Source organism: Marmota marmota, unplaced genomic scaffold (genome assembly GCF_001458135.2).
Source record: "Marmota marmota marmota unplaced genomic scaffold, marMar, whole genome shotgun sequence".
Lineage (NCBI taxonomy): Eukaryota > Metazoa > Chordata > Mammalia > Rodentia > Sciuridae > Marmota > Marmota marmota.
The window spans coordinates 43,858,548-43,878,296 of record NW_026000174.1 but is presented as its reverse complement, the minus strand read 5'-3'; the positions used below and the strand labels follow the sequence as shown (position 1 = coordinate 43,878,296).

The following is a 19,749-nucleotide window of genomic DNA, read 5'->3' as shown; positions in this document are numbered from 1 at the left end:
AAGTTTAAAAATAATTTTAATGAGGTTCAAAAATTAGAAGATATGAAAGGGACCTACAGTGAAAAGTCACGTACACTAGGTCTTTGAGACACTAGGTCTCTTCCCCAGTGATAATGTTCAGTTTTGTCCCTAGAAATGTTTAATTTACACACATGCATGTTTTTCTTTTTTACATTAATAGATGTCTATTGAATTTGTTTTGTATCTTTTTCCCTCCTTTCTTAACAAAGTACAATTTGGAAATCTGGGTTCTTCTTTTTTTTTTTTTTAACAAGAAAACAATATTCCTTATTTTGTTTAACATCTCTACTATTGACGGACACTTAAGTTCTTCACCAACTTATTTTATTACATTATTGCAGTGAGTAATTATATACATGCCACCTCTGTTTGTGTAAATATTTCTATAAATTAAATTCCTAGATTTGCAATTGCTGGATTAAGGAGTTTTTGAGATTTTAAACAATATTTATACATCCAAATGATCTTGTACACGTCACAATTTTAAATTCCATCCATAATTCTTGAAACAGTTTACCTACTGTGACTTCTACCCACAATGTATTTTTACACTTAAATTTTGCCAGTACTCATGAGTAAAAAAATGCTCATGTTAGTGTGATTTTCATTTTTATTTCTCTTTGGAGATTGAGAATATTTTCATATGTTTGAGATTTCTTTTTCTGAGAATTAGTCTTGGTTCATTTTTCTGTTTTTATTTCCTTTATTTGCAGGAACACATTAGAGAAATTAAGGGAAACTTTAGCACACTTTGCTATTTAAAAACTTAGATAAGTTTGGGGTTGGGGATATAGCTCAGTTGGTAGTGTGCTTGCCTCACTTGCACAAGGCTCTGGGTTTGATTCCCAGCACTACAAACAACAAGAACAACAACAAAAGAACAGATAATTTTGGTATAACATTTAAATAATCAACAAATAATCACATAATTTTTATGTGTATGTGTTAACTTTTGTTATACTTCTTTTTTCTCAATGTGTGAGTCAAGGGAATGATACTTTCTTAGATGAAAAACCAATATTTTCTTTTGTTATTTGGATATTCTTAAATATGCCATGCTTTAAGTTTTCTTTCAACTGCATGTTTTATGCCTAGGTTTTTAGTGGGCCAAACCTTCATTTCATATTTAGATTAAACCTAAATATGAAATTATTTTTCTAATATAACTTCTAAGTTGCTTTTTTTATAGATTTGCAGCTCAACATTAGACATGTAGTGGAATTGTATTGTATGTGAAATAGTTTTAAGTAGATTTTATAGCATGTTTCTCTTGCTAGTTGTATTTTTCCCCTCCTGAAATTGATTTGCCTTTAAAATACTTGTGAAGGTAAACAAATCCCAGTAATTTCTTGAGCAATTCAATAGCTTATTTTATAGAAATTAATAGACATAAAAATTGTGAATACATCTTTCAAGAATCATGGAGATCCCTTTCAACTAAGTTTTATATTTATCTAACTACTTAATATAAAACATTTCAAAATGAGTTTTTCTTTTTGGGAGGTTTTCTGAAGTACAAACCCTCCTATCCGGCAATGATTTTTTTTTTTTTTTTGTGCCAGGGATTGAACTCAGGGGCACTGGACTACTGAGCCACAGGCCCAGCCCTATTTTGTATTTTATTTACAGGGTCTCACTGAGTGCCTTAGTGCCTCGATTTTGCTGAGGCTAGCTTTGAACTCGTAATTCTTCTGTCTTGGCCTCCTGAGCCACTGGGATTACAGGCATGTGCCACCATACCAGCTCCAGCGATGAATTTTAACTATAACAATTTGAAAGTCTGTCCTTAGGTTATTTTTACACCTTGCTTGTATGCATATTGTGGGAGTATGGTGGGATGTGGGGAGGGGAACAGAATGATGGTTTGCGGCCTGTTCTCTGTCCTTCCTCATATATAGGTGGTGATTGAGAAAGGGCTGCCAGGAGATCCACTGCTTTGAGTAATTGAGCATTAGGAAACTGTTATTTTACTATTTTTCTACATATTACAGCTTTTCATAATCTCTTCAGTCCACTGTAATTGGTTATATTAAAACTGGTCAAAATTAGAACCATTTGTTAGAATCAACTAGAAATAATGACCATTGTATTTGTTAGATTATAGGAAATAACCCCATTGCCACCACAATTTATTGGCTTAAGTATTGCCATCTTTTTAGTTGGTGATGGACCTTTAATTAGTGAATAAAATTTTATTAATTTGTATGTGGTGCTGAGAATCAAACCCAATACCTCACATGCAAGGCAAGTACTCACCACTGAGCCCCCCAAGTATTGCCATCTTGACCTAAAGGTCACTAGTCAGTTTTTCCCCTTTAATTTTCTTTACAATTCTGATCTTTGTTTCTCATCTATTAAAAACCTTGATGGCAGCATTCCATATGTAATTTTAACTTAATTCTTTTCTTTTAACGGTATCAGTTTGGAAAATGTTATCACATATTTGGAGGAAATAAACTGTGAAATGAAAATAAAAAATTTTAAATATTGTAAGAAATTTTGAGGGAACATAGGGCATGCTTTTGTGCCTCTAAATATAGTTGTTTGGAGAAATGTAGTCAGGAATTTATGAGTAAGTGGGAAATCTTTTTTTAGGTACTTAATATATTGTTTTACAACTATTCTAGTGATAAAATTCAAATTTTCAGTTAGGACTCAGTACATTAAAAGAGGGCCAAAATTTGTTTTAAAACAAGACTTGTAGGGGTTGGGGTTATGGCTCAGCGGTGGAGCGCTTGCCTTGCACATGCAAGGCCCTGGTTTCTATCCTCAGCACCATGTAAAAATAAATAAATAAAGTTAAAAAAAAACAAAAACAAGCCTTGTAGAAGAAAAAATATATTTCTCAATCTTTGTGATTCTTCTAGAATATAATATTATTTTAATATTTATTTTTAGTTGTAGTGGGACACAATGCCTTTATTTATTTATTTTTTTGTGGTGCTGAGGGTCAAACCCAGAGCCTCGCATGTGCTAGGCGAGCACTCTACACTCTACTGCTGAGCCACAACCCCAGCCCTAGAATATAATATTTTTAACAATTTTTTCTTTGGCTTTTAGAAGGATTATTTGTTAGCTGTTTTTTACCTCTTCACATCTCCACTTTCAAAATCCCTAATTTCTCAATTGTTCCTTGGCTATTTGAAGCAAAATTGCTTGAGAAATAGAACCATTTTCCATTCAAGAGAATTAGTGGAAAAATGGAATTGACTTACCTATATTCATGGAGAGATATTAATCATGTGAAATTACTAATTTTTAAATCCACATTAGAGTTTTAATCAGTCTTTTATTTCATAAATCATTTTAGTCCAAACTGACTGAAATCATAATACTTAGCACTCTTTATAAACCTGTAACTGTTTATTGAGTATCTGCTATATGTTGTCCACTGTTCTGGGTACGATGAAATAAAACACAAATGTCAATGCCTTTGTGGAATTTTCCAAATGATTTTAGCTTGCTTGTTTTCTAATATTCAAATAAGTAGAATAATACCTAGATGGGCTACTGAAAAAAAAAATACAGTTATGGTAGACTTCCATTAATAATTGTTACTTGAGCTAAGTACATGACAAAATTTTTGGAATTAAATAGCTAAATTTAAAAGGCAAGCCTAATGGTATACTATTGAATGGAACATGAAAGAGAAGAGAGATGGGAAAAAAAGAACTGATCATGATTGTTAAAAAGAAAACAACATGGTATTTTTCTAGAAACATTAGAAAATTACAGTCATAAAGGGGGAAAAGTCCATATTTTACTTTTTATCTTTAAACCAAAATTGCTATTAACTTTTCTAGATATGTCTGTACAGCCTTAAAGCTTTTTTATAGCTTATTTTTTTTTCACATGGTAGTATATTTCTCTCTCATCCTCCCTCTCTCTAATTTGATTATTTGTTACTATGTTTTATAAACTCACTTTCTGGGAGGACGTGGGGGTCTGTTCATTACTGGGGATTGAACCAGGGCTTTGTGGATTCTAGACGAGCCCTCTACCACTAAGCTACATTTTAAATTTTATTTTGAACTGGGTATGGTGGTGCAGGCCAGTAATCCCAGCAGCTTGGGAGGAGGGTGAGACAGGAGGATTCCAAGTTTGAGGCCAGCCTGGAATTTAGTGAGACTCTGACTCAAATAAAAAAGGGCTGGAGATATAGTTCAGAGGGTTTTAATCAGTCTTATTTTATTGAACCCTGGGTTCAATCTCTGTACCACATACACAAGAGTCTTGTGACAGAGTCTTTCAGAGTTGCCCAGACTGGCCTTAAACTTGAAATCTGCCTTCTGCATCAGCCTCCCAAGTAGTTGGGATTACAGGCTTGGCCTACCAAACTCACTTTTAGTGATGGCACAATATTCTAGATATATGTTGTTTAACCAGTCTTTTCTTCCATATTCATTGGTTTTCAAGAGTTTTGCTTTATAAGAAAGTAACAATTTTATTTCTGTATTTTTACACAGTTTTTTTAAGGCTTACTATTAGAATTTGAATTTCACTATCAAAGGTTGCTGGTATGATCTTTCAAATTGAGACAGATAATGATTCAAAAGCTGTTGCAAATTTTTAGAAAGAAAGGCTAACATGTAGTTTGTTTAAAACTACAGGGAACTGGGTTGAATAAATGTGTAATTTTGGTGCAAAAGATGATTGGGAGATTATCTGGTAGGCATTTTTTTAAAAGGTACTTGAAATGAGATCATTGCAATAAAAAAGTAAAAATAAGCTATAAATACAGGATTGAGAAGTCTGGAATTGGGTTATAATAGAAATAGTGATTATGCTATCTTGTGTAAATCTGGCAGTGCTTAATCCTGACCTCAAATTAGGAGTAGCAGTTTTGGTTTTAAAAAACATGAAATATTTTAGTTCAAGAAATGTCTTATACCTGTGTAGAATGAGAACATTATTTATTTCTATAATAGTATGTTAAGCCATAAATACTGGAAGAGTGGGCAAGTTGCTTAAAAAATAGAAATGCAATCAGCTGAATTTGTATCTACTTCATTGTGGAAGTTTAATCCTGTTTTTTTTTTTTTTAAAGCCAAGTGAATTATAACTCACCATAGTAGCTAGTATAAATGTTATGCATTATTCCTCACTATAAAAGTATAAGTATAGCCGGACATCTTGGCTCTTGCCTGTAATCCCAGCAGCTCGGGAGGCTGAGACATGAGGATCCCAAATTCAAAGCCAGCCTCAGCAACTTAGAAAGGCACGTAACAATTCAGTAAGACCCTGTCTCTAAGTAAATAAATAAATATATGTTCTTATATAATAAAATATTTTTAAAAAGGGCTGGGGATATAGCTAAGTGTTAAGCGTCAATCTCTGGTACCAAAAAAGAAAAGTAAAAAAAAAAATAAATAAGAATTAAATTGTAACAAAATTGCATAAAGAAATATGCACATTCATTGATGTTACTGAAAACTCAGCTAAATGATATTCTTCTAGGAATTTCTATAAAAGTTGTGACGAAATTATCTGCAACTAGAAAGTTAATAAAGCTTTTGTGCAATGATAAATCAAGTACATTTTTTTAAAATAGCAATTTTCAAATTGCATACTCCCTGGTGAGTAGCAGATGAAAGAATTCTAAAGAGCTTTAAGTAAATGGTTTCTCCAGACTTTTTGGGAAATGAACTCAGCAAATGAGAGAGGATTGAGATTTTCTAAGGTAGTTCATGTCACAATCCTGGTTAAATTGTATTTTTGAATAATAGTTTAACTTTGGAAGGATTTTTCTTATTATGATAATTCAGAAAAACTACAAACTGAGGTATCAGTACAGAATAGATTTATTTATTTGGTATTGGGGATTGAACCTGGAGATGTCTACTACTGAGGTACATCACGCCCATTTATTTTTTGAGACAGGGGGGTCTCAAAATTGCTTAGAGTCTTGCTAAATTGCTGAGACTGGCCTTAAATTTGGTGATCTACCTGCCTCAGCCTCCAGTCACTGGGATTACAGGCATATGCCACTGTACCCGGCATGATGATGTAGTTTTTAAGATCATTGTCTTATACCTGATCATCTGACCCCCCTGATAACTGGAGAATCTCAAACCATTGTACCCATTCTCATTTGAAATATCTGTGCCAGACATTAATTTTGAGGGATAACATGGTCTCCAGATGACATGATGAATGGCAGAGTAACAAAACCATTGAGTCATGAAATTATAGCCATTCGTTCTTATCAAAACAATATTCTGATAGGACTCACTATCAAAATTAGGAAATCTACCAACATTTGGTTAACTATTAAAAATGTGACAGCAGCCAGTTTCATTGTAGTGCAAACATCAGGAAGTTTATTTATATGAACTAAGAGGTTACAACTTCACTGGCTGGTAGAATGTTATAGGACACCATTGTATATGTGATCCACTGTTGATTATGATGTGGCACATGACTATACTCACTTTTCTCAAAAAGTAAATACTCTGCTGAATTTTTCTTAACTCTAAAAATTTCAGATTAATTATCCTTTGAAAGGTGATGTTTGGAGTGATGTTGACAAACTATTTACAGAGAATTTATACTTGAGTAAAAAAAGCAGGCTGAAGCTATCTATACATGTTAAGTGAGGTCATTGACAGAGCCCTATAAATTTAGACAAAAATTTGGGTCACAGTGTTGCCTTTCAGCAGTCCTGGTTGAAATTAAGCTTTGTAGGTCTGGATAAGAATCTAAGAGCACTTAAAAACGGATTTGAAATGGGAATGTTTACATTCAGAGGAAAATATTAGTGATATTATGAAGAGTAATTTACTGTCCAAACTGTAATGATACTACAAAGAGGAATTTATTATAACTTTTCTTTCTCTTAAATTTTTTGTTTCTCTTCACTTGGGTAAAATTATTATGGAAATGTCACAGAAATTTGATAAACCCTCCCCTGGAATCAGTTTTGATCTATAGTTTTTTTGGGGGGTCGTTTTGTTTTGTTAGTTGTAGATGGACACAATATCTTTGTTTTATTTATTTTTTATGTGGTGTTGAGGATTGAACCCAGTGCCTCACGCATATGAGGCAAGTGTTCATCCTCTGAGCTACAACCCCTGCCCTTGGCCTATAGTTTCTTTTATGTGCATTCCTCCTACATTTGTGTCTCTTGCACTCTAGATAGCCACATAAAAAGTGTGAATATACTCACTTTATATACACTTTAAAAATTTAATTTTACTTATTTATTTTTAAGAGTCTTGCTATGTTGCCCAGGCTGGCCTTGAACTTCTGAATTCAAGTGATCCTCTGCTTCAGCCTCCCTCGTGCTGGGACTTAGGTGTGCACCACTGCTCCTGGCTAGTAGATATTCTTAAAATTATTTTTAAACAATGCATTGTAAACCTATTTCCATTTGGTATTATATATCATTGCTTTTAAGGGGGTGGTGTGTGTATGTGTGTGTGTGTGTCTGTGGAAACCCATTCCATTGTTTAGACAAAGCATAACTTCCTTAATCATTATGCTATTAGTCATTTGTTTCCTAATTTTCTGTATTACAAGTTCTCTTTCAGTGAATATCCTCAGGCAAATTGTATGCTTGAGTAATATGGTAAGATGATTAAGAACTTGGTTGTGTGATCTTGGGCAAGTTACTAAATATGTCCATGTGCCTCAGTTTTCTCTTCTTTACATGGGGAATAATAGTACTCAATCTGAATGTTCTGAAGGATTAAATGAGTTTATGCATGCAAACTTGAGTACTGCTTACACATAAAGTATTTAATAAATGCTACTAGTATTAGCAGCGTTTTGTTATTAACTTCAACTTCTAAGAAAATGAATTGCTTCAATTTTTAAAATTTGTAATAAACGAGCATTGACTTTCTTATTGCCAGCTCCACTTTTCTTTTCTGTACCTTCATTCCTTTTGGCCTGTGGCATATTCCATTATCCACCAGGTCTCTTTATTATAGGTGAGATGTTTCTCCTCTTACCTCCAGTTCTCTTTGGAGTTTGCTTCCTTTGTCCTGCCTGGGAATGTATAATTTCAAAAAATGAGTCTTTGGTTGTCTGTATATTCTTAATTCCTTATGTATTAGATGCCCTAGGTATATATAAACATTTCTTTTAACACATGCTTATTTGAAAACAATCCCTTACTTCCTGACTTCAATCAATTTCTACCTACCTTATTTATAGTTGTACCTAAAGAAAGAGAAACTTTACAGCAACTCTCATAACATGTTTCATTTTTGTTCCCATAGGGGGAAAAAATCTACTTATTTTTTTCTTCTTTTACATTATTGGTTTTCCTTACCTGCTGTCCCTTCCCAGTGCCCAGACCAGTATTTCCTCACAGATGACAGCAACAGCATCTTCACTGTTCTTGAAGCTAATACTTGCTTGCCTCATCCCACAGCACCAAAATCTACCTATGTTCTCTCCAACCTGTATACCCCTCAGCCCCAAAACACTGTGATGAACCATCTTTCCCTACTTTTGTCATTGTTATCACCTACCATAAAAGCCTCAGTGACATCAAGGTTTTTTTGTGTTCAGATTTAACTCTGCTTGGCTTTCTGTGTCCTCTATAAGGGAGCTTCACCACAGTTGACCAACCTGTTTTTCTAGTACATATTGTTTCTCACATGGATGTCTTCAGTATTCCACAGAAAGTTTAAGAAATTCATGTTATTTCATTGACACACATGTTCTAACAATGACCTGGATTCCATCTATTCAGTGAAATTTTTTTTTGTTATCTAATTTACATAGTCCTCCTTTTCCTCTGAATTTTATAGGGAGCATATATGAGACAATTTAAAAGTAAATTCAGTTCTGTGTTGGTTCCAGAATTAGTTTATGATTTCAACTAGGTTTTAAATGGGATTCAGGTTCATATTCCTGTATCCACTTACAAGTCCTAAGAACAAATGATAAATACTTTTTTGTATGTAATGCTGGAGATCAAACCCATATAGCCTATGTACAGAAAGCATGCACTCTACCACTGTGCTCCACTTCCCGACCACAACCAATAATTTTTAGTTGGCTCAAGAAATACCATATGATTAGTACAAAGAATCAAAAGCAAATTTAGTCTAGACCTAAAGATAAGCAGATTATTGTTTAGTACATTTTAATTTCAACCATCAAACAGTATAATTCAGTGGCCTATAATAATTTTCACTCATAGTTGGCAAATAATTCTATGGCACATTTATGTGCTTGAAGTGCTTAGTATCTATGAGATATCAATAGATTTGGGCCAACTACTAAGTCTAAGTTGACATACATGTACATGTAAGTATACATTTATATTTGTGTGTGTGTGTGTGTGTATATATATATATATATAGAGAGAGAGAGAGAGAGAGAGAGTTCTATAATCTTTCAAAGCATAGTTTTCAGGGCATAAAAGGTTGAAAAGCACACACACACACATTGCAGTGCTTGGAATTGAATCCAGGGTCTTGTGCACGCTTGGCAAGCAGACTATCACTGAGCTATACCCCCATCCCCCTTTATGTCTATATTTAGGAAAATCATATATTATAGAAACTAAAATTTTTTGTAGGGAAAATTAGGAAATAGATGTGAAAAAGCTATAAATTATCTTTATTAGTTGTTGACCTGATCCCTCATGAAATATAACTCATCTTCCACTGCTTCTCCAGTGCTAGAGAAGAGCTTGCTGCATAGCAGGCACATACTTATTTGTTGAATAAAAATGGAATTTATTTGGGGCTGGAGTTGTGGCTCAGTGGCAGAGTGCTCGCCTAGCGCATGTGGGGGCACTGAGTTTGATCCTCAGCACCACATAAAAAATGAAATAAAGATTGTGTCTACCTACAATTTAAAAATAAATATATTTTTAAATGAATTTATTTGCAGAAACTCCTTTGCTGATAACTTTTCCTTAAAATTAGGAGTTGTTCTATGACTACTCCAGTGATTAAAGTCCTGCTTGTAGACCTTATAAAGTCATTCTTCATTGTTTTCCAAATTCATGTTTATATTCTATAATCTTTCAAAGCATAATTTTCAGGGCATAAAAGGTTGAAGAGCAGCCAAGGATTTCATTTGCTTTCAAGATTAAGTTAAGCTTTTTGGACAATCAGCAGAATCTATAACTTCTGTACCTCAACTAAATTTAAATTGATAAAGAGTATATGTGTTATACTAAAGTTGTAGGAAACAGGAATGTAGGGCTGCAATTCACTGATTCATTCATCATATTTATTAAAACAACTGCCATATGAACTCAGCCCTACCTCTACTGTGTGCTCAGTACTGTGGAAAAATACAAACTTTGACTTGTCCCAAATGGTTATTGTGTAAAAATGTAAACAAAATATACAGAGACTTTTTCTTGTTTTGCTTGATATCCTTTCAAGAGTTAAATGATTTGGATTAATTGTCAAACACATTTTTGAGCCATTTCAAGTTAATCACACTTATTAATGATCCTTATAATAGACAATTGAAAAAAAAACACACTTTAAAAAATTATGTTTTGGGATTTTCTTTCCCCTCAAGGAATAAGGAAAAACATTAAATTTGAAGAAATCTGCCCAAATCCTGTTGACAGATGGCTTTATTTCTCTGATGAGAAAGATGTTAATTTTATAGGCATTTACACTGCTCACATTGCATAAAATGGTCAATGAAGCATGAAATGTTCCTAACATTAGCTGGGAAAAATTGATTTTATTTTTGAAAGCTCAATACTATGGCTTCTTTAGATTTCCAATACAAAAATATTCCAGGTAAAGGGCATGGGTAATCTGAATTGTTAAAAACAGATATTACTATAATTAATAAAGGTATAGTAAGATTTTTTTTCTGTAAAGTTTAAACTTAGTAAAATTAAATTATCTATAAGTGAACATCATAATTGCATTAATTCCTCACATTGTGCTAATTCCTCAAATTGCAAGTTGCAATAATTCCTCAAATTTTATTTTTCAAAACAACTGATGACCAACTAATTCTTAAATAGTTGTGAAAATTAACAAAGGACTGGAAATTTGAAGTTTTCAAAAGTATTAGGAAGAGATCTGTGTTTATAATTTATACTTGTTTTACTCTCCCAAATACCACTTATTTAAATCTAATCAAAATTTAAGTTTAATCTTGATATTCCAGTTATCTTCCCATTCTACAAAATAAAAGTAATTATTAGGCAATTTAAAAAATTTGTTTTCCTTCCATAGCAACTTTTCATATCTTAGCAAAATTCAAATGACTAATTTGTAAGGTAAAAGTAGCTCAGTGTTAGAGCACTTGCCTAGCAGGCACAAGACCCTGAGTTCAATTCCCAGCACCACAAAAAGAAAAGAAAAAGTAATAGCAAATATTTATGATAAACAAACAGCCTATGGTGTCATACATCTGTAATACTAACAACTCATGAGGCTGAGGCAAGAAGAATTGCAAGTTAGAGGCCAGCCTCACCTCAAAAACTTAGCAAGGCCCTAAGCAATTTAGCGAGACCCTGTCTCAAAAAATAAAAAAGGCTAAGGCAATACTCATTACCAAAACAAACAAACTCCAAACAAAAAAATAAGATATACTTAGAAGAATAATTATTAAAAATTATCCTACCCAGTCATAATAGTCTTTATTTTTTGTCTGTGTGAAAAATACCAAGATCTCTCCCTCACATTTGTAGATCCACAACCCTTTTTATAAGCCATGTGTGTTCTCTGTATTATTAACTATTTTTTATCATTTGCCTGTAAGTTATTAAAGATTGATGCCTCTAAAAAGATTATCCTAAATTTTTTCTTGTAATTATTTATATATTCATATTATAGAAATTTTGAAAAAATCATTTTATCACCCTAACATGTATGTTATGTTTTGGTATATTTCTAATCACTTTTAAATATCCTTCTGTTGTTAGTGAATATTAAGTAAATATCTGGTAATTTTCTAGATCGTTGCTTCTAAAGTGTGAGCTCCTTGATATCTTTGTCTTTCTTTGAATAATTTCTGTTAAAAAACAGAAATCTTGGGCTGGGGATGTGGCTCAAGCGGTAGCGCGCTCGCCTGGCATGCTTGCGGCCCGGGTTCGATCCTCAGCACCACATACAAACAAAGATGTTGTGTCCACCGAAAAACTAAAAAATAAATATTAAAAAAATTCTCTCTCTCTCTCTCTCTTTAAAAATAAAAAAAAACAGAAATCTAGGGCTGGGGTTATGGCTCAGTGATAGAGCGCTTGCCTCACATGTGTGAGGCACTGGGCTCAATTCTCTGCACCACATATAAATGAATAAAATAAAGGTCCATCAACAACTAAAAAAAAAAATTTAAAAAACAGAAATCTACATTTTTTTAACAGTCAACCCAGATGATTGTTTGTACATTAAAAGTTAAGAAGTGTTGTTCTCAACTAAGAGACTAAAGTATTTTGGTGTGGGTTTTTTGTGTGTATACATGTGCTGGGATGGAAGCCAGGGCTTCATGCATGCTAGTAAATACCTACTGTGCCACTGTGCTACCTCCCCAGTTTCTATAAAGGTGTTTGTTTCTTTTTGTGGTGCTGGAGATCAAACACAGGTCCTTGCACGTGTTAGGTGAGTACTCTACCACTTGAACTATATCCTCAACCCAAATGATTTTATTAGGGGTCCCTCCCATGAAAAAATTATATAATATTACTGTTTTTCTTTCTTTTATTTATTTTTGGTGCATGTGGTACCAAGAATCAAACCCAGAGCCTCAAGCATGCTAAGCATGCTCTCTACCACTGAACTATACCCACTGCCCCACAACATACTTTTAATAAATAAGATATACGCAATGTAAGCTTTGCAAAATTATGTGCGTACAATGAATACATTTTCTGTTAAATGATGGAAAAATCTTAGAATTTTTCTTTAGCTATCTGTCAAAATGGATCCCTGTACAAATGCACATGACTATGCTAAATATATTTAAGGATATTTAACTTAGAAGTAAGATAGTTATATATAAACATTAGTAAATACTAATTAGAATTATTTTTAAAGACAAGAAATGGACTAGTGATAGGCTGGCTGAAGACATGGTATTGTCCAAGTCTCACCAAAATGGAATTTGAATGTGATCTGGACCATAAACGTTGCTCTGCTGTCAAGTGAAACCAATTATAATAACTATTGCTCTTTCTAGCTACTTGGAATATGTAGCTGTTCTGAGGAGACAGAATAAAAGGTCTATACTTTTCCCATTCATAGCTTTGTTAATTGGTAAGATTTTTTTTCAGTACCTGAAATGTCTGGATTTTCAATTTTGGGAATAACCCTTCGAAGTAGATGTTAGTGCCATTCCCATTGTCTAAGTGGCAAAACTCATGCTGAGTGAGATTAAGTAGTTGATCATTATTATCAAATTTTTTTATTTTATCACACTATAATTTATACGAAAACTGGATTGATAATACTTTAAAAATTTTTTCAAAATTTATTTTACATGAGCTCTCTTATTATTATTTGCGTTACAATTCTTAATACACCTTTATACCACAATTTATCGTATATTTTTTAGTTGTAGATAGACACAATATCTTTATATATTCATGTGGTGCTGAGGACCGAACCCAGGGCCTCGCCTGCGCTAGGCGAGCACCTACCGCTGAGCCACAACCAGCCCATATTTTTTATTTATTTTTTTAAATATTTATTTTTTAGTTGTAATTGGACACAATGCCTTTATTTCACTTATTTATTTTTATGTGGTGCTGAGGATCGAACCCAGGGTCTCGCACGTGCGAGGTGAGCGCTCTACAGCTGAGCCCCAGCCCCAGCCCATACTTTTTAAAATTTTAAAACAATAAATAATGTTTTTTTAAATCATGAGATTTTTTTAGCTGCTGTGGTAATGCCACCAGTGTTGGCTCTGTAGAGGAGTTCTTGAATGAAATTTTTGATTGAATTAATGAGTGTCAACCAATGGCCATCTAAAAGCCAAAGAGCCTCTATTAGTTAAGAGTGTCTTTTTTTAGACATTTGTTGTACAAATATCAGTTGAAGAAATAATTGTTGAAACCAGGACACAGGACCCATTTGTATAGGGGATAATGTGAAATTATTTATAAATATAATTTTAATGAAATACATAAATGAAGTTATGTAGTTATAGAACAGTGTCTTGTCTTCAATTCTTCCACCTTTATCACTGCCAACCAAGATCTTGCAACCTTGTGTAAATTTCATATTTTTCTCTATGTTTATAAAATCATCCATAAACATAGGATTTATTTTTGTTATTTTATAAGGATGGATTATGTTATACACATTTAAATTTACTTTCTGTAAGACTTTATAAAAAATCCTTCCCAATTACCTGGTATAGCTCTAATTCATTTTATGTGAGTACGTAATATTCCATGATATGATGCATCATGATTTATTAAATGATTTCCCTGTACTGGAGATTGAACCCAGGAGTGTCTACCACGGAGATACATCCCCAGCCCTTTTAATTTTGAAATAGGGTCTTCCTAAGGTACTGAGGCTGATCTCAAATTTGTGGTCCTCCTGCCTCATTTCTAGCTACAGGGATTATAGGCATGCACTACCACACCCATCTTATTGTTTTTACTGCTACAAAGTGTGCAGTAAATAATCTTGCACAAATATGTTTAAATATTAATTTATTGCAATGAGATAGAGATTATGGATTAAAAGATATATATATTTATTTGAATAGCTGTTATTTTCATAAAGCCTTTGATAATTCATGTTTTACCCAGCAATGTTTGAGATCTCTTTATCTTTCATAGCTTGGGTAGTATTAATATCCTTTAAAGTTTTGACCATCTTGATGAGTATAAAATGATATCTATTATTTTGTCTTTCTCCCCTTAGAAGATTGTACCTACTGCCATATGGATTTTAACCATTTTCATTTTTACTTCTGGAATTGCCTACTTATATTCTTTGCCAATTTTCCCAGTGGGTCATTTTGGTTTTCCAGACCACTTTTAAGAAGTGTACATAATCTCATCTGCTTTTAGAAAGCTGGTAACTTGAATTCATCCTTTTTACTGTCACTCTGAACTTGGCCAAACTGTGGATACAAGAAGGCCTCAAATTCTGTGGGAGTCTCAAAGAAGAGTGCTGGCAAAAAGCCTAGTGCAAGATCTAAGAAGCTTACTTATATTAACATTTGGACCCCTCAAATGCTTTTATTTATTTTATTTATTTATTTATTTATTAGTTGTCGATAGACTTTTCTTTTATTTATTTATATGTGGTTGAAAATTGAACCCAGTGCCTCACACATGCTAGATAAGCATTCTACCACTGAGCTACAACTCCAGCTCCCCGGCTTTTCTACCCCAGAGTAATGTTGATATCATTTGTCCTCTAGGAAACTAAAACAGAACAGAAGAGGCAGGTTGAGTCCTCCCTACTCTTTTTTTTTTTTTTTAATTTTTTATNATCCATTCGTCTATTGAAGGGCATCTAGGTTGGTTCCACAGTCTTGCTATTGTGAATTGTGCTGCTATGAACATCGATGTAGCAGTGTCCCTGTAGCATGCTCTTTTTAGGTTTTTAGGGAATAGACCGAGAAGGGGAATAGCTGGGTCAAATGGTGAGTCCTCCCTACTCTTGAGCAGAATTTCTTTGTGGGTCCCTGGCAGAGGACCTATTTGCTGTCAACACCTGCTCCTCAGCTGTCACAGTAGAGAAGGAGTCAACTTTACTATGCTAGGACTGCCAATACAGCATCAGTGGATAGACCGAAAAATAACTGCATATCTAAGGATTCAGTCACCAGAAAGAGATATTAACTAAAAAATGTCAGGACAGGCCCTCAGCAAAATAATGTATAAACATAAAATTCAAAGTTCAGTATAAACAGAGCAAAAGGTTAAATGAAGGAGAGTGTCCCATGGAGACTTAAATGAGCCTGGAAAATCTGATAGACAGTTTATTTTAAAATCATTAGCAAAAATTCAAAGAAAGTTTAGAGATAACAGAACAAGGATAGAACCAGGAGAACTAAGGTGTATAGTAGAGTTCTGGGGTGGGGGACAGATGGAAAGAATGATTTTAAAAAGAAGAAAATTCTTAAGCTAAAGACCTAAATTTATAGGTTTGAAGGGTTTGCTGAGTTCCAAGCAGAATTAGTGATAATAATAAATAATTACTGAGTACTGACTCTACCAGTATTGTAAAGGTTTCACATTTATTAATTCATTGACTCCTCAGAATATCCCTGAAAAATAGATACTACTATTTCCCTTACTCCAATGAAGAAAAAGGAGGTTAAGTGAAACCTAAATGTGAACCTAAGAGGTCTGACTTCAGGGCTAAGTGCCTCAAAGAACAAAGGCATGTGGTGTAAAATTTATGAAAACTGAAGAATAAAATGAAGATTTGCAAGTTCCAGGGAGAAAGAACAAGTTATAAACAAACAAACAAAGAAGACTGTTTCATCTGAGGCAGCTTAAGCTAGAAAGCTGGAAAATTTTTTTCTAGACTACTTGAGAGAAAGACAAGTCAGAATTTCTCTAACCAACCAAAATATTTGTTTACCAGAGTAACAATTGAACAATTAATGAAAGTACTCAAAAGATAAGAAAGGGAAACTTAATAGTATTTAATCTTTGCCTTTGCAAGTTTTTCCTCCTGCCTGGAATAACTCCTGTTGTTTAGCAGCCATTTCATCCTTAAGATCTTAATGTTTCTCCAGGCAATCTTTTGCAATTCCCCAACTCTTGAGTTGTTTTGCTCCTCTTAAATGCTCCAGTAGCACACTGTACTTTCCCCATCTTAGCACTTAGCACAATCTCTTATAATGACCTCTTTCTTGCTTCATTTTTTCCATAAAAAATGTTAGCAGATGTGTCTTATTCACTGAGGTAGTCCCAGTACTTAGCACAGTGCCTGCAATGCAATGACTGAGTGTCTAAATAAGTGTAGTTAAGATTTGCAGATCATCTTGTTGCTGTGTTCAAATTGTTCTAGTAGGAGCTATTCAGGGAAGGTAAAGCTTTAAGTAGAATTTGTCTTCAGTAGATACATAAAGCCCTATTTGTATATATTTCTGTATTTGTGTTGTGACTTTAACAAAATTTTATATTCACAAGTTTAAGTGTAGATGACTTTGAAAATCCTTATAGAATCAATTTATATCCATTATATAAATTATCCATGTTGGGGTCTAACTTCTATTGTTATTATTAAAGAGCAAGATTAATCAATAAGTGTAGAGGTGAATTTGCAAGGTTGGTTAAAAACTGGTCAAAAAATTAGTCAACAATCCAGAAATAGTGTTTTGATACTCTAAAAACAATGCTAATCCTATGATTATCTTTGTTTCTCTTCAGATTAAAGCTAAAAATTATGACAAGGTTGAAAAGGTGAGTTCTTTTAAATACACTTGTATTTTATGCTGGAATTTATGATTGTATATATAAGACAAATATGGTAAAATATTGACAGTTTCTGAATCTAGGTAATGATTATATAGGAATTGTACTTTATTGATCTTTTTTATATGCTTAAAATGTTCACCATAGAAAAATTGGAAAAGAAAAAGAATAATTTTCTTTATCTTTTTTTTTTTTAATTTAGTGGTGGTGGGGAGAAAAAAAAGAAAAGTTGTATTCTACTGATCAGAAACATGAAAATGATTTAACTGTTCAAGCTGAAAACCAGAGGGAAATTTTATTTGCCTTTTATTTATGAGAAAATAAATTCTTAGCTTTTTGCAGTTTTAATATCATCTGATGAGGTTTATCCAAGGTGTACTTATTACTAATTGAAAACTTTCCCCAATATCCCACTGAGATGACTTGCAATGTAGTCAGCATTGGCAATTTTTGACAGTCTCTATGGAGACTGGAAAAGAAAAAAAAAAGGAAAGGAAGGAAGGAAGGAGAAGAAATTTCTGAAAGAAGCTGAAATTGTTTTTTTAAGTTCCATTTCATTCATGTATATGTGAAATTTATTTAACTGAATTCTGATAATAGTTTCTTGTATTTCAAGCTATTTCAGAGATGCCTTATGAAGGTTTTGCACATTGATTTATGGAAGTGTTATCTTTCATATGTCCGGGAAACCAAGGGTAAACTACCAAGTTACAAGTAAGTAAAATCAAGATCTTAAGAATGCAAGATATTTTCATTTAGTTCCACAGAAACTAACATCATGTCTTTCTTCCATTTAGAAGAGACTTAAGGATTTAAAGCCAAGATTTTTGGTAGGGGTGTAGCTCAGGGGTAGAGCACATGCCTAGAATATGTGAGATTCTGATTGAGACCTGGGTTCAGTCCCCAATACCAAAAAAATAAACTCAGGATTCTCTAAGAAATCAAGAAAAGTGCTTCAAAAGAAAGCCACTGGTATTAGTCTTACTCTAGAGAATTTAATCACAGAAGGTTTTCCATATTGAAGCACCATGTATTTACAACACCAGACCATTGTGAGAGGCTTGTCAAACGTTTAAAAAACATCTTCACACTTGCTCTGGTACCTCTCAATGCAATGTGCCACTTGATCCAAGGCCAAGGATTGTGTAGTTTAATTCCCCATTATGACTTAACATCACCTACCTACCCATCTTTGCTTAATCTAAATAGTGGACCTTCTTGGATATTATTTTTGTATATAACAAATTATTTCTATGACTAGAATTATATCTTGATTATCTTTTCCTGAGTTCTTTCTCCTTAAATTTTACTTTCAAGCTAATAAATCTTTAGATATAAATTACCTCCTTAATGAGAAATCTCATTATTTTCACACTTTAATCTGCTATGTAAAAATTAGGCAATTTAAAGGATATAAAGATAAATAAGACATGGGCCTTCTCTTTGATAGCCACAAGCAGTAGACAAAGGAAATAGTTCATAAATTAATAAAAATGACAAGCTTAAAATAATTATGTACTTACAATGATGTCCTTAATTTTTGTTTATAGAAAAGATTCAAGTGCTATTCTTATATTGTCCAGAAGTTAGGTTTTAAATGTAGACATATTTTGATAACACATTAAAAAAAAAAAAAAAAACATGTCTTTCACATTCATTGCAGAGAAAAAATGGCTCAAGCTTATGACTTTGCACTGGATAAAATTGGAATGGAAATTATGTCCTATCAGGTAAATTTAAAATTTTTAAATATATCACTTAAATTCTATACCCTTAAATATATATACTTAAAGTATCAAGAAAGATACTAACATTTTGTTTTATTTCTTAGATTTGGGTAGATTACATCAATTTTTTAAAAGGCGTGTAAGTATAGTTTTATACTTTATATTTACATTTTTACATAAACAATTGATTTAACTGTAATAATAATGATGACATTTCTTATTCAATCTCAGGGAAGCAGTTGGATCTTATGCAGAAAATCAGAGAATAACAGCTGTCCGAAGAGTTTATCAACGAGGTTGTGTTAATCCAATGATCAATATTGAACAACTCTGGAGAGACTATAATAAGTACGAAGAGGTAAATTAAGCCAGAGTAGTTTATTGCTATAAGCTAAGCCATTTTAATTTTTTGCGGGGTAAGGGGTCCTGGGGATTGAACTTGGGGATGCTCAACCACTGAACCACCTCCCCAGCCCTATTTTGTATTTTATTTAGAGACAGGGTCTCACTGAGTTGCTAAGTGCCTTGCCATTTCTGAGGCTAGCTTTGAAATTTGGGATCCTGGGCTGGGGATATAGCTCAGTTGGTAGAGTGTTTGCCTTGCATGTACAAGGCCCTGGGTTCAATCCCCAGCACAAAAAAAAAAAAAAAAAAAAACCCAAAACCAAA

The 19,749-nt window shown here is 33.2% G+C and overlaps 1 protein-coding gene and 1 non-coding gene across 2 annotated transcripts in view; both read left to right on the top strand.

Moving 5' to 3' along the window:
• Positions 1-19,749, top strand: part of Cstf3 (cleavage stimulation factor subunit 3) — a 79,013-nt gene that overhangs the window by 39,185 nt on the left and 20,079 nt on the right. Inside the window, exons 4-8 of the mRNA XM_015477745.2 lie at positions 17,309-17,341; positions 17,970-18,067; positions 19,017-19,083; positions 19,185-19,219; positions 19,312-19,438. Of these exons, the coding sequence (XP_015333231.1) occupies positions 17,309-17,341; positions 17,970-18,067; positions 19,017-19,083; positions 19,185-19,219; positions 19,312-19,438 (360 nt within the window). The remainder of the gene's footprint in view (positions 1-17,308; positions 17,342-17,969; positions 18,068-19,016; positions 19,084-19,184; positions 19,220-19,311; positions 19,439-19,749) is intronic.
• On the top strand, positions 17,684-17,822 carry LOC125612197. Its single transcript, XR_007342534.1, has one exon. It is a non-coding gene; the product is annotated as a U4 spliceosomal RNA (small nuclear RNA).